Source organism: Athene cunicularia, unplaced genomic scaffold, assembly GCF_003259725.1.
Source record: "Athene cunicularia isolate RWA unplaced genomic scaffold, athCun1 chrLGE22_part1, whole genome shotgun sequence".
In the NCBI taxonomy this organism is placed as follows: Eukaryota; Metazoa; Chordata; class Aves; order Strigiformes; family Strigidae; genus Athene; species Athene cunicularia.
Window position 1 is genome coordinate 248,586 of NW_020799534.1, and position 14,518 is coordinate 263,103.

At 49.6% G+C, this 14,518-nt stretch overlaps 2 protein-coding genes across 2 annotated transcripts; both read left to right on the forward strand.

Annotated features, from left to right (window-relative positions):
- The first annotated feature begins 521 nt into the window (after positions 1–521).
- LOC113491001 (keratin, type II cytoskeletal 4-like) lies at positions 522–4,956 on the forward strand. The gene is made up of 9 exons (XM_026867619.1): positions 522–1,061; positions 1,677–1,894; positions 2,895–2,955; positions 3,183–3,278; positions 3,386–3,550; positions 3,777–3,902; positions 4,114–4,334; positions 4,555–4,589; positions 4,679–4,956. The coding sequence occupies exons 1-9, from the start codon at positions 522–524 to the stop codon at positions 4,954–4,956; spliced, it is 1,740 nt and encodes a 579-aa protein (XP_026723420.1).
- A 5,077-nt stretch (positions 4,957–10,033) lies between these two features.
- Positions 10,034–14,502, forward strand: LOC113491011 (keratin, type II cytoskeletal 3-like). Its single transcript, XM_026867628.1, has 9 exons — positions 10,034–10,760; positions 11,403–11,617; positions 11,830–11,890; positions 12,141–12,236; positions 12,409–12,573; positions 13,001–13,126; positions 13,315–13,535; positions 13,957–13,991; positions 14,098–14,502. The coding sequence occupies exons 1-9, from the start codon at positions 10,119–10,121 to the stop codon at positions 14,457–14,459; spliced, it is 1,923 nt and encodes a 640-aa protein (XP_026723429.1). The 5' UTR covers positions 10,034–10,118; the 3' UTR covers positions 14,460–14,502.
- The last annotated feature ends 16 nt before the right edge of the window (positions 14,503–14,518 follow it).

Consider the following 14,518-nt stretch of genomic DNA (forward strand, 5'->3'; position numbering starts at 1 on the left):
AGGGTGTGATTGGGAAACCACGTTTTTGTTGGAATTCAGTGAACCAAGCACCTGCCGTCAGGCTCAAAATGAGTGATTTAGTTAAAACAAGGGTCTCCCTCGAGGGTGTGACACGTCAAGGAATTTGTAGCGCTTTGTCATTGCCATAAGAAGCTCAGAAAGGCCCGTGATAAGTTGACAGTTGCAGCTGAGGGAATTTGATTTGGAGTTGGGCTTCCAACACCAACAATAGCTTTGTTTTTCTTAGCTCTCGAGGGAGTGTTTTGAGGCAGGTCATGGTGGTGGCAAAGGTAGGAGGGGGGCCTTCCAAGCCCTAAAACAATGAATAGAATAATAATAATAAAAAAAAAAAAATCTCTCTCCGCTCTCCTGACACCCAGCCCACTTCCTGAGCACATAAAAAGGGGCCCTCAGCCACTGCACCCACAGGACTCACCTCCTCTTGCCTCCGAACCTCCTCCTGTGCACCGCACCACGCGGCTCTTCCCTCTTCACGGGTTTACTCTTGGGGACCTGTCACCATGTCTCGCCAGTCCTGTGGCCTCAGCAAGGGATTCAGCTCCAGCTCCGCTTGCTTTGGAGGGAGGAACAAGGTCGTGTTCAGCTCTGTGTCCCGTGGAGGATGCAGAGGACCCGGCAACGCCGGTGGCTTCAGCAGCAGGAGCCTCTATTGCTTGGGAGGGAGTAAAAGTACCTCTCTGGGAGGATTCGGTGGAGGTGGTGGTGTCTGCAGAGGTTTTGGGGCTGGTGGCCAAGGAGGCTTTGGCTACGGCTACGGTGCTGGGGCAGGACTCGGTGGCGGCTATGGTGGTGGGGCCGGTGGCATCTTCGGTGGAGGCCTCTGTGGTGGATTTGGTGGCTTTGGTGGAGGATTTGATGGTGGGATGGGAGGTCAAGGCTTTCCCCCTTGCCCACCGGGCGGCATCAGGGAAGTGACCATCAACCAGAGCCTGCTGGCCCCGCTCAACCTGGAAATCGACCCCGAGATCCAGAAGGTGCGAGCACAAGAGCGGGAGGAGATGAAGCAGCTCAACAACAGATTTGCTTCCTTCATTGACAAGGTGAGAGTGGCTTCAACCGGGGGCTGGGGGGTGGAGGTCTGAGCTCACCGTGGCTCCTGCTGGTTGCAATTGCTGGGAGATGCCCATCCAATAATACCCAGAGAACCAGGCCTTGCCCAGACCACCCCAAAGAACCCCTGCAGCCAGAGAGATGGTGGCTGGAGAAGTGAATTTCCCAAGGTTATGGAGAAACCCAGGAATAGGATCCGTAGTTCTTAAGACCATGATGCTGGTGCTGAGCTGTGGGACCATGTACCGACACGCAGAGCGTCCTCAGAGGAGCCTCTGCTGGTGGACTCCGTCCGTCTGGGGGCTGAAGGACTTTGGGCCTTGTTTTAAGGAGATGCCAAAACGATGAGGTTCACCTTGTTTCTCCTGTTTAGAGGCTGTGAGATTGGAGAGGGAAGGTGACTCACCTTTGCCCACTCATCCTAGAGCTGTGGTCCCACCCATCCCAGTGGGACCCTGGAGTTATTGCTCGCTGGAGAATAGACAGGAAGGTTAATCTCATGAAGTGGGAAAAAAAAAAAATGGAAAACATAGAAAACAAATCAACAAAACGATGCTTTTGGGAATAGTCTGACTCTTTTTCTACCTACCCCTACAATCACTTAGGTCCGGTTCCTAGAGCAGCAGAACCAAGTCCTGGAGACAAAGTGGAAACTCCTGCAGGAACAGGGTGGCACAGGGGTGGGTCGCAGGAACCTCGACCCCATTTTTGAAGCCTACATCAGCAGGCTGAGGACGCAGCTGGACGGCCTCTCAAGCGAGAAGCATCAGCTGAATTCAGAGCTGAAGAGCTTCCAGGATATGGTGGAAGACTTCAAGACCAAGTACGTTGTTCTCGGTTGTAGTCATGGTTGGGCTGTCTGGTGGTGAAAAAATAGAGGAAACAACTTTGAACTATCAGAAAATGGAAAAAAAAATCATGAGAATTGGCAGTATTTCCCTTGCTTCAATGATTAGAAAATGTGGAAGGTTTGGGGGAAGTTTTCATCCACTGAGTTTTGACAGTAAATGGTAAATTTTCAAGGGATTTCTCAACCTGCACTGTTGCTGAGTTGTGCTCCTCACTAAAGCAGGATTCTCTACTGTTTGTCTTCCTCACTTACGAGTCCATGACATTAATATTTAATGAACTAATTAGATCACTTGCTAAATCCTACTATAATTTCCTCACGGATTTCCTCATGGATTCCTTCCCGTAATATCCTTCAGGATTTGAAGCTTAGAGCTTTCTTTGGAAGGGTGATGTGGGGTTAAAAAAAAAAAAAACCAAAAACAACAGACATTATTTTCCTGCCATTATTTATTAGATTAATTTGTCTGGCTGGAAAAGCAAGAACAAAGCCTGGAGAAATGCTTCCACTGAAGGAGCTATGAAAAATGTCAGGAAAGAAAGTCTGGGACTCATCAGGATCAACCGCGCTCTACTGAGGCCGCAGGTTGAAAACTGACTTGGTTTTGGAGAACATCTTCACCACTCCACACTCTGCAGCAGCTCCCTGCCCCAGTCAGCAGGTGGAAGTGGCCCATGTTGAGAACCTGAAGGTCCTGGGGTCTTGTAGAGGGAGTTGGAGTGGCCACAGCCCCCAGGGTGTGGTTTAGGCAGAGATAAAACTCTTTGCGGGTTTTTTTCAGCAAGGCATTGGAGACAGCAGGAGCCAGGGCTGGTCTAGAGAGGAGAAGTGCTGTTGTTTTTCCGTAAATCTCGCTCGTGGCGTGTCTGTTTTTGCTGCGTTCGCTAGTCTGAGGCCAACAACATCTAGTTGCCAGCAGCATCCATGGCCAAAATAAGCAGAGAGATTCAATCGCCCTCGTTACAATCAACAGGTACGAAGAGGAAATAAACAAAAGGACGGCTGTGGAGAATGATTTTGTGCTCCTAAAAAAGGTAAAGTTGGGTGGTTGGTTTTTTTTTTTTTTTTTTTTCCTTTAAACACAAGGACACATCTTGGTTCAGAGGATGTCTTGCTTCCATCAGCACTGGTTTGTTGACATCAGATGTGAACCGGGACCCCTAGGTGTACGTGCCGTAGGGAAAGGAGCACCGAAGGGCTCACAGTTAAATAAAAGGCTGTGCGTCGGGTGGAAGGTTTTCACTTCCCGTTTCTGCTGCAGGACGTGGATGCAGCCTATATGACCAAGGTGGATCTTCAGGCAAAATCAGATTCTCTGGCAGATGAGATAAACTTCCTGAAGTATCTTTATGAGGTGGTAAGTGCTCTGGCTGCTCGCTGGAGGGGGAATGCTGGGGTGGGGAAGGGTTGTGACCCTCAGGAAATTATGACAGGGGCTAAAGTCAGATCCGGTGTGAATTGCAGGAGCTGTCTGAGATGCAGAAGACCGTTTCCGACACCTCTGTGGTTCTCTCCATGGACAATAACCGAAACCTGGACCTGGACAGCATCATCGCAGAGGTCAAAGCCCGCTACGAGGAGATCGCCAACAGGAGCCGAGTGGAGGCTGAGTCTTGGTACCAGTGCAAGGTGGGTGTGTCGCACGTCGCTTGTGATCACCGATGGCTGAGGAGGTGGAGGGGTTATTGGTGATAGCTCAGAGCATGCTGGGGCCTGGGCTATGGCTGGTACTGGTCTAGCCAGGCTGGAGTCAGCGTGCACATGCTCCCTTTGGTTCTGGAGGGTGATACGGAGAGCTGTTGGGAGCAGCCACACGTGGTGGCTCTGATGTTCTCCCCTCACTTCTGCCCACCAGTATGAAGAGCTGCAGGCTACTGCAGGCAAACACGGAGACAGCCTTAAGGACACAAAGGCTGAGATCTCTGAGCAAAACCGCACGATCCAGAGGCTACGGGCTGAGATAGAGAGCGTGAAGAAACAGGTAGGGGTTGCATTTTTCAAGAAATGGGTGTGAGCTCTTGGTAACGCCCTTCAGAGCTTCCCTAAAAGCAAATAGTCTGGTAACAGTCATTGTAAGCAGGAGGGGGCCTGTTGTATTTGCGAACAGCTGAGACCAGCTGATCTGGGATCATGGCTTCATCTCCAAGTGGCTGCCCCTGCCCCACGCATCTCATCCATGTCTTGCCCTCCAGTGTGAAACGCTGCAGAGCTCCATTACGGATGCCGAGGAGCGCGGGGAGCTGGCCCTCAAGGATGCCAGGGCCAAACTGACTGACCTGGAGTCAGCCCTACAGAAAGCCAAGGCTGACATGGCCCGGCAGCTCCGCGAGTACCAGGAGCTGATGAACGTCAAGCTGGCCCTGGACGTTGAGATCGCGACCTACAGGAAGCTGCTGGAGGGCGAGGAGTGCAGGTGGGGATACAGCAAGAGCTTGACTGCACCCTGCTAAATCGACGGGAAAAATGCGGCACATCACACCTCCTCTGTTAAAATATTTACGGTGTTGCCACTAGCCACGGACTGCAGTCCTATAGCTGCTGTTATTTGTGCCCACGGACCAAGCTGGCTTCATGGAGCTGGGCTGGCCCAGATGCTCTGGCCGGAGCTGATGCTCTGTCTCCTTCCCTTGCAGGATGTCCGGAGAGTGTCAGAGCACCGTGAGCATCTGTAAGTAGCGTTCCCACGGCTGGGATTGATGCTCCAAAACTCTATGGTGGCGTCAGGAGTAACCTCGTGCCTTCTATTCCTCCCTGCAGCTGTGGTGGGAGGCAGCAGCAGCTCTGTGGGAGGTGGATACGGCGGCGGACTGTGCCTTGGAGGAGGACTCGGAGGACTCGGATTCGGTGCTGGAAGTGGGAGAGGCGGTGCTGGCTTCAGCTACAGCCTAGGAGGGGGTGGATGTGGTGCAGGGGGTGGATTTGGTGCAGGGGGAGGATTGTGCTCTGTGGGTGGAGGGTGTAACTCAGTGGTGGTGGGCTCTGGCACCGTCCTGAAGAAGAACACCACCTCTATGTCTGTCAGCCGGAGGGTCTAGGGAAGTGAGTTATCCCCCCCCCATCCCCAGCACCCAAAGGAGAAAGGAAGCAAATTTCATGGTGACCAACCCCCCCCATTCACTGCCTAGGTGATGGCTACCTACTTCATTTTAAGCCACCACCATCCTTCAGAAACTGCACGGGAAAGTAAAATACGGCTCCATTCACCAGTCTGGGATGCTCAGCAGTGCTTGAGGACAGCTCACTCCCCCCGAGACACGGCCAAGCTGCTGGTGATCGGGGTGCTGAGGACTCCTTTGGAGGCAGGACCTGCCCCTTCTCTGGGAAGCCCCAAACACGGCTGGGGGAAGGCGAGGTCCAAGTGCGAGGTTCCTCTCAGGGGACTGGTCCCTGCGCCGCTCAGGGAACTGGTGTCCTGTGAAGCCTGCGGGGAGCCTTGACTTCTGTCAAGATCTTGTGCTGGATCCAGATGTGGTGCAATTTTAATCGGTGCTACTCATCAGCCAGGGCTCGAACTCCAAAACAAGAATTTCCTAATGGTGACTAGTCCCAGCTGAAGACATTTCTTACTCTGCTGTAATTTGTTTTGTGTTTTTTTTTTTTTCTTTTCTAAGCAAGATACTGGCAGTTTCACCTGTGTTTTTTATAAGCTATTGTAAAATGTTTAGTTTTGCTCAGAGTTTACCTTTTCATTGAGATCATGGGAAGAATTGTGCTTGTTTGCTTAGGCCTTTCTCCTTTGGCATGTGGCATACCCCAATAAACACTAGAGGCAGTAAGCTTGTGTGGTTTTCTCTCTGACCAAAGGGTTTCGTGTTGCAACAAGACTCCTCTTTTGCTGAGATCTAAAAGTGTTACCTGACTTTCTCTTGCCCTTTGAAGTTTGCATTTAAAGAAACCAAAGCAAACGTGTAGCCCGTTCTTCTCACCCACCTCTCTACAAAAAAATTTGTATGGTTTGTAAGTTTGGCAGGAGGATGAAGGAGGTCTTGCAGGGATGAGGTGTTTGGGGTGGCAAAATTGCTGGGTCAGGCCCTGTGTGATGGTCTGATCCAGCCTCTGTGAAACACACGGGGTTTTCTTGGATGATATCCGTGGGAACAAGCCCATTCTGGGCAGCGTGGCAGGAGAGAAAGAGGCAGCTGGGTTGAACCTGGATGCTCTTCTCCTTCTGCTGGCACTCCTGGAGTGAGTGGGCCGTTAGAGCAGGACAGACTTTCGGACTCGGTTGATTTTAGGAGACCGTTCACTTGCTGTTTCTCTTCCTAAGCTCTTTCCTCTCGCGTTGGCCAGCTTGGGATAAATCTCTGACTGGCCACCGCCTCCAAGCCCACCACTGGCCTCCACCCATGCTTCCCTGTTCTCCAAGGTGGTGCCAGTGCTGTGGTGCCCACAGCTGGTGCTGGCATGACAAAGACATTGCACAGCCCTAAGTGCTTCTGGAGCATCCTATAAGGGACGGTGTGGAAGTGGGCAGGGTGATCATCACCCCTGCAGCTAATTCAAAGCTAATTCCTCAGCATCCATAGTGCTGGAGCCAGCCTTGCAGCTTTTACTGTTGTCTGGACTGGCCAAGGATCCATGGGTTGTTTTTAAAGCAGCCACAAAAGGTAACTGAGACCATGGGAAGAGCCAGATCCCAACCCCCTGTCAAGCCCTACCTCTCCACAAAAGTAGAATATTTTTGATGACCTGTAAATTTAGAGCCAAAAACTCCTGGTGTGGTTTGACCTCTCGCTCAGGAGACCTTGAATCACATCCCCGGTCAACCGCAGACTCGCTCTGCGATCCAGATGAGTCATTTAATTTATTCCATGCTCCGTTCCCTGTTTGTAAGTGCTTGAGACATAAACCTACCAGAGACTGTGGAATGTCACAACGCTGCCAGCAAAGGCATGTAACTACTTGGATGGGGAGATGGTTTGGGCAATGGTTAAATATTCGAGTGAGTTGTGAAGGGACCTGAGATGGCGTTGAATGAAAAGACATCTACTTCCCTCAGAGTCACCCCAATCTAGCTGCCTCTGTGTAAACTTGCCTCCAGCAAATGACTCCTGACATCGGGGCAGCGTGATGAAGAGACAAAAGGCTTCTAGATGTGTACAAACGCTGTAGTTAAAACAAACAGACACCAAAAAAAAAAAAAAAAAAAAGGCCGAGATGTGACATAATTTCTGCCTTTTGTTGGAGGAGCGAAAACATTTTACGTGGCCTGAAATAAGTTTCGTTTAATTTCGTCATGATTTCCTCCCGTTTTAGAAGCCTCTTCTAAAGCACAGTGAAAGCGCTCAGATGTCAAGTGTTTGATGGGAAGTGTGGGAAAGAAACGCTTTGCTTTGTTTTTTCCCCCAGAAATTCTCCCTTTCTGTGGTTGAAGGCTTTTCTTAAGTCAACTGACAGTGCTGCTGCTGTGAAATGAGCCTTTTCCTCCAAGTATTCAGGGCTTGAGCAGCTTTTCCCGTATTCCTGCCTGTTTATTTTCATAGAATCATAGAATAGTTTGGGTTGAGAGGGACACTTAAAGGTAATTTTCCTTCATCAGGGCTTTGGGTACAAAGATGTTTGAGATCCCCGCAGTCTGAAGCTGCCTGTTGCATTTGAAGCGGGCAATGATGTTGATATCCAAATCCTGGTTTGATTTCCTAAACTTGGCTGGAGATGTGGCCGTGACTCAATGACGGCGTTATCTAAACACGGGTGCTCGGGACTCAAGCATTGTGCTGACTTAATGCATCTCCTCCCTCCCAGCGCAGCTGGGAACGCGAAAAGTTTCTGATCGCGTCGTCCCACCCACAGAAAAAAAGGAAAAGCCAAAAAAACCCCCCCAAAAAACCGTAACCGCGTTATTTGGCAATGCAGAGGGAGGCAAGGGAAGGCATTGTCAAATGCGTGTGCATCTGTGGTGTGTTGCGTACGCGTGATTATATCTATATTATATCTGCAGCAGCTGTAAACCCACAGCACCCTCCTGAACCTTGTGGTGTGGCAGGCGGCGGCGGAATGTATTTGACTGATAAATCAGAAGTGGAGCTCGTTCACAGCCCGGGTCCGTGGAGACAGCGCTGCCAGGTCTTGCCTGCGATTTGCCTCTCCTCTAGACGGGAAGGGCTGTTGAGAGACGACTCTTGCCTTTGCCCCATGAGGGGATCAGATGTTTGTCAAGTCTTTTTGGCTCATGGTTGCAGTGATGTTTGTGGTTGTGCTTCAGAACCTCCCAGTCCGGGCAGGCGTTTGTCCCAACTGTGGCATTTAGGAGACAAAATCTTGCTGAAGACCAACAAGCCACCCAGGGCCTCCTCAGCCCACATATTTATTGTCTATACGCCACGCCGTACAACCACCAAACCCCCTGTCCTCCCCATCCCTTTGGTCTCACGGTGACTTCTTGTTATATTTTTTTTTTTTTTCCCAGCCCTACCTCCCTCCTGACCCGCTTCCCCGCGTGCCAATGCTGGGGAGGGAGGTGGGATGAGGGGGCTGTGCAGGGAACAGCTGTGGAAATGCCAGTTTAGCTGCATGTTACGCCACGGCCCGGGTCCCTGGGCACTTTTGGAAATTGGTTTCTGGGTGATATTTTTGGAGGTATTTAAACACCTGAAGATACCAAGAGTTGTTAGTGTGGATTTTCAAGAAGCACTTCATTAATTGCCCGTGTCCTATGGGAACTTCCGAGAACCTTGCTAGACAGCTGCCAAGCACAGTTAGATGCCTCAACAGTCATAAAGATTTTTGAACTTCGAAATTTCTCAGGTGGCTAATGAAAAAAAGAGGAATCGGAAAACATAAACGTTTAGAAATGAGGCAGTAATCGTTATTTGATAAGCAGGCCGCTGCAAGACGACGGGATGAACGCATGATGGGTCATAGACTTTTCATTGCAAGGTTAACTCATAAGCTAATCCTCCCTCCGTACGGCACCAAACCCGAGGTGTTCTGATGAGCTTCTGCCTTTCTCAAATCTGGCGAGTGCTTTTAAATAAGCTTAACAAGGCTACCTACCCCGGTTCTTGAAGGAAGGCTCAACACAGCTTACAAGCGCCCGTCTGCCAGAAATTTATTTGCATATAAATACTGAAGTAAGCCAGGTAGCTGAAAAACACGCATTTCCTCAAGCGAAAGTTATTGTGCCCTCTGTTCTCCTCATTTCTCTGTGTCTCTACAAATGAGTTGAGCTCTCCAGCATCCTCTGCCTAGCTAATTGCATTTAAATGGTTACAGGACTTATTATGTGGGCAGCATGATTTTGCATGCCTCCTTCTCGCTGTCTATTCTCAGAGCTGTCTGTCCTTCCGTCCACACTTCCCACCGTGGCAGACGGGTTCCTGATGTCTTTTCTGGCTCTTTGCGTGGTCTTGAAGCCTTCAGAAAATCCTAAAGGGATTTCCCATCTGTGATATTCGTGGCGTTTCTGCACTGGTGGCTGAGACTATCTTGGCATGAAGACTCCAGGACTCACTTTCAGCAAGAGCTCGATCCAACAATAAATGAATTTCCTGTGCCAACCATTGCTCTGCTATCTTGTTTCTGGTAAGGTTTTATTTATCGAAAAGCTGCAGAGCCTCATCAAAATGCAATTTGCTGAGCCCTGGCTCTAGATTGAGAAACTACTTCTCAAAGCCAAAGGCAATTTTCCATGTAAAAAGAAGACGAAGGGTGTAACATAGGTGTGTTTTGGGAATTGTGAAAGCCATGCTACAACTTGGCATGAACTACAGCACTTGCCTGCCATGGGGCTTTGGAGTGAAAGATCATAATAAAGATAAACTTAAGCAGGGAAACAACCACAATGGATGAAAGGTGAAAGAAAAAAAAAAAAAAAAAAAAAATCCTAGGGAGACTGCTACTATACTGCAAAAGCATAAAACTTCTTAGTCATTGAGTGTTACCATTTGGTAGACACGGTTGTATCTTTTTTAATTTTCTCCTGCATTATAGGGTGTGTTTCTGGGTAGGGTCAGTGTTTGGCAAATTGAAGATGAAAATCTGTAAACCACGCCACACTGATGAAGACAGTAACTGTCTCCTCCTTCACGCCCATGCAAAACCCAGCCCACCTCCAGAAACAGATAAAAGCGAGCATCTACTGCCCTCCAGTCAGAGGGACTTACTTCCCTTCTCTTTGCACTCATCTCCTCGCAGCACAACCCCCATTGATCTTCCTTATCTTCTCGATTTTTGACTCTGCTCGGAAGAAACAGCCATGTCTCGGCAGTCTGTCTGCAGAAGCTTTGGAGGCGGCAGTAGAAGGGGCTACAGCTCTTGCTCTGCTATCGGTGGTGGCTTTGGAGGAGGTGGTGGCAGAAGCAGGAGCAGCTACAGCTCGTTCTCTGTGTCCAGGGGATTTGGAGGTGGTGGACGTTGTGGAGGGTTTACCAGCAGGAGCCTCCATAACATGGGTGGCAGCGGAAGGATTTCCATGGGTGGATGCTACGGTGGTGGGGGCAGGATGGGTGGCTTTGGTGGAGGCTACGGAGGCGGGATGGGCGGCTTTGGTGGAGGAATGGGTGGTGGAGGAATGGGCGGCTTTGGTGGAGGGATGGGTAGTTATGGTGGAGGAATGGGTAGTTACGGTGGAGGCATGGGTAGTTACGGTGGAGGAATGGGCAGTTATGGTGGAGGAATGGGCGGTGGAGGAATGGGCGGCTTTGGCGGACCAGGCTTTGGCATGCCAGGCTTTGGTGGCCCTGGGAGAGGTGGCCCTGGAATCCAGCCAGTGCAGGTTGACTCAACCCTCCTACAGCCGGTCCATGTTGAGATTGATCCTCAGATCCAGCAAGTCAAAAACCAGGAGAAGGAACAGATCAAGACTCTTAACAATCAATTTGCCTCTTTTATTGATAAGGTGAGAGGGTGGGATTGTGTCTAAGGGTCAAAACTGGGAGGAACTTTCAAGTTCTGCAGAAATGTCCTTTTTGGGCTAAATATCAGCAGGCTGAGACGCTTGAGCAGAGTCTTTTTATTAAGTACTGCTAGAGAAGAGATGAGAATCTCTCTTCCATAGGAGATCAAAGCTATGTCTTCAGGGCTTTAATCCAGCCTGTTGCACCAGGCTCAAGTAATAGTTTAGTCTTGCAAGCAGGCTCAACGCCTCCAAACATCTTTAGGTTTCAGGCACCAATTTTCCCTCCTGTACCATTCTCTTTCCAAATACCCTCCCATTTAAATATTCATTTATATATATATATATATATATATTTTTTTTTTCTTTTGGCTTTCAAATATTCAGGCTTTTAAATCTAGACTAGAAATCAAAGATTTCTACACTGCCTGTGATGGGAATGTACTTAGAGCTGGTGCTACATTTAGAAGACTTGACTATGAGTTAGAAATTGCCAACTTGTCCTGATCTTGCAGTTTAGGCAGCAACAGAAATAAAACCCCCCCCCAAAACATATTTTAACCGGGTCTCTTCTTGTCATGCAAAGGAGAATCTTTTCCTGCTGTTCCCCACGTGATGGTGGATACTCCATGTGTTGGCTTTCAGGTCCGCTTCCTGGAGCAGCAGAACAAGGTCCTCTCCACCAAGTGGGAGCTCCTCCAACAGCAAGGGCCTTCGGGGCCAAGGAAGAACCTTGATACCATCTTTGAAAACTACATCCAGAACCTGAGGAGGCAGCTGGACTCAATCTTGGCACAGAGGGGACAGCTGGAGTCAGAGCTGCAGAGCATGCAGCAATACGTCGAGGATTACAAAACCAAGTAAGTGCAGTGGCCGTCTAACCCAGAAAGCAACTCAAGCAGCTTTGTAGTCATCTTTCTTCACACACATGGCTTTTACGGCAATTCTGGACATAGTTATTTCAGTCTATATATCCTGTGTTTTGGCATTTTTTTTTTCTCGTTTAGTTTGTTTAGCGTGGCCTTAGGCAGGAAAATTCAGGAAAGTCAGCTTTTATTTTTACTCTCTATAGGTATGAGGAAGAGATCAACAGACGCACAACTGCTGAGAACGAGTTTGTGGTGCTTAAGAAGGTGAGTCACGCACTAACAAGGTGATTGCTTGAATATCAGGCTTTATCTGTGCTCGGAGGGGGCTCCCTCTTCAACGGGAATGTGTAGAGATTGAAGGATCTGTGGGCTGACATTTGAAATAACTTTTTTTTTTTTTTAAGTTGTATAACTGAATACCACTATTGTAATTGTTACCCTCAGCACAGACTATGATTTCCATGATCCTGAAAGATTTCCAAGAGGAAACTATTCTCTATGAACTTTCCTTTAGGATGTGGACTCTGCCTACATGACCAAAGTAGAGCTGGAAGCCAAGGTGGGAGCTCTGACCGATGAAATCAACTTCCTGAGGTGCATCTACGAGGAGGTAAGAGCTCTGCCTTCCGCTGGGCTGGCTGGAGTTGCAGTGAAGTGTGTGGTGGCCAAAGGCAGCGGGCTTGGACTGGATGCCCATGTGGATTTGGTCTGCAGAGGCTGCTTGGAGTTGCTGCTTCTTCTGCCCTTGTTGGATGGTCAGGCTAAGTCATGTCTGTTTGCAGGAGCTGGCTCAGATGCAGACAATCAGCCGGGACCTGTCTGTGGTGGTGTCCATGGACAACAACCGGCACCTGGACCTGGACAGCATCATCGAGGAGGTCAGGCGTCAGTACGAGCAGATTGCTCAGAGCAGCAGAGCCGAAGCTGAGGCTTGGTACCAGAGCCAGGTAAGCTGGGAAGCAATTAAGGAGCCCTGGGTGATGGATAGAGTTCCCAGATAATTATAACAATGTGAGACATCTCTTCAAGCTAACAGTGCTAGACCTCATGCAAGGAAGGCTCAAGAGGAATTCTGTTCCTTTTGGTGCACAGTGCAAGCCTCTCAATAAAGATGGCCAAGATAATACCTTAACTAGGAAATGCCTGCCCAGCGTAGCTTGTCAGAAGCCGAGGGATGCTTATTAGTCATTAAAACCTATTTCAAAGTTCAAACCCAATAGTTGAGTCTCAGACTCGTCTTTTATATTGAGCTGGGCATCCATGACCAACGTGATAGATCCTTGTAGCAACATGCGAGCTGTGAAACTGTTGACAAATCTTGCCGAGGCGTCAGGAATGTCTCACTGGAGGTTTGCTTTGTCTTGGTGCCGTCAGTATGAACAGCTGCAGAGCACTGCTGGAAGGCACGGGGACAGCCTCCGCAACACCAAGATAGAGATCCAGGAGCTGACCAGGAACATTCAGAGGCTGCGGGCTGAGATTGAGAACGTGAAGAAGCAGGTAGGGGTTGGCTAGTGTCACGTGGGATGTCGGCATGTTGTGGGGCAGAAATGGTTTCTTCAACCAGCCCTCGTTTGCTTCATGTAAATGTTTCATTTTATTTTTCTTGACTTCTCCACTTGGGGTTGGAGGGCTGATGCTAACTGACAAAACGGGATCTGAGAACGTGCCCTTTATTTTTTCCTCAGAACCAGCAGCTTCAGGCAGCTATTGCCGAGGCTGAGGAGCGGGGCGAGATGGCCCTCAAGGATGCCAGGATAAAGCTGGAAGAGCTGGAAAGTGCCCTGCAGAAAGACAAGGAGGAGCTGGCTCGCTTGCTGAAGGAGTACCAGGAGCTGCTGAACATCAAGATTGCTCTGGATGTTGAGATCGCCATGTACAGGAAGCTGCTGGAGGGAGAGGAGAACAGGTAAACACTTCACCTCTGGTTTGAGAGGCCTGCCATGACCGATGCTGGATGCCCTGAGTTTTGATGTTAACAGTGTAATCCCAAACCAGCTCTTTTGGTTAGAATGGGTAGATGTGGTGATTGGCACTCCGGGTGATATTATGGGGAGTCAGGACTGATAATTGGCATGGCCCGGTCACTACAGGTGGTATAACTAACAATTCCTTTCTGTTAAGTTGCAAACACTTTAATGAACGTCAGATCTGAAGGGACCGATTGGTAAAGAGCAATTGTCAACGCCTTCCCTCCTTAGATATTTTAGTGATACGGCAGTTGCTTGATAAGGAAGAAACAGGAAAATGGTTTGATAATCAAAATACGGTTCTGTTTTTACAATGTTGCTTTTGTTGGGTAATTAAAATGTACCGATTTCCCTTTGCAGGCTGTGCAATGATGGCATGTCCAACGTCAACGTCTGTAAGTATCTGCAACTGTTTCCTTGTGAAGCAGAATCGGACCAGATCTTTTTGGAGATAGAGCCTGCCAGTGGGCAACGCGTATGTAACCTGTGCTTCTCTTCCAGCTGTGGTCGGCAGAACCACCATCTCTGGAGGCAGAGGAGGCATGGGAGGAGGCTTTGGAGGCGGCAGCGGCATGGGCGGAGGCTTCGGAGGCGGCAGCGGCATGGGCGGAGGCTTCGGAGGCGGCAGCGGCATGGGAGGAGGCATGGGAGGAGGCGTATGTGGAGTAGGAGGCAGCTTTGGAGGAGGCAGCATGGGCGGCAGCGGTGGAATGGGAGGAGGAATGTACAGCGGTGGCTTCTCTTCTGGAAGCGGAAGGATGTGCGGCTCTGGAGGGGGCAACTTCAGCTCCGGTGGGGGATCGTCCTCCGTACGGAGATGTGTCACAACCACCTCCGTCAAATCTTCGGGCGTGAGATTCTGAGCCCTAAAGCCAGATGGAAAAAGGAAAGAAACATCTCCTATCTTCTCCCGGCAGCAGCC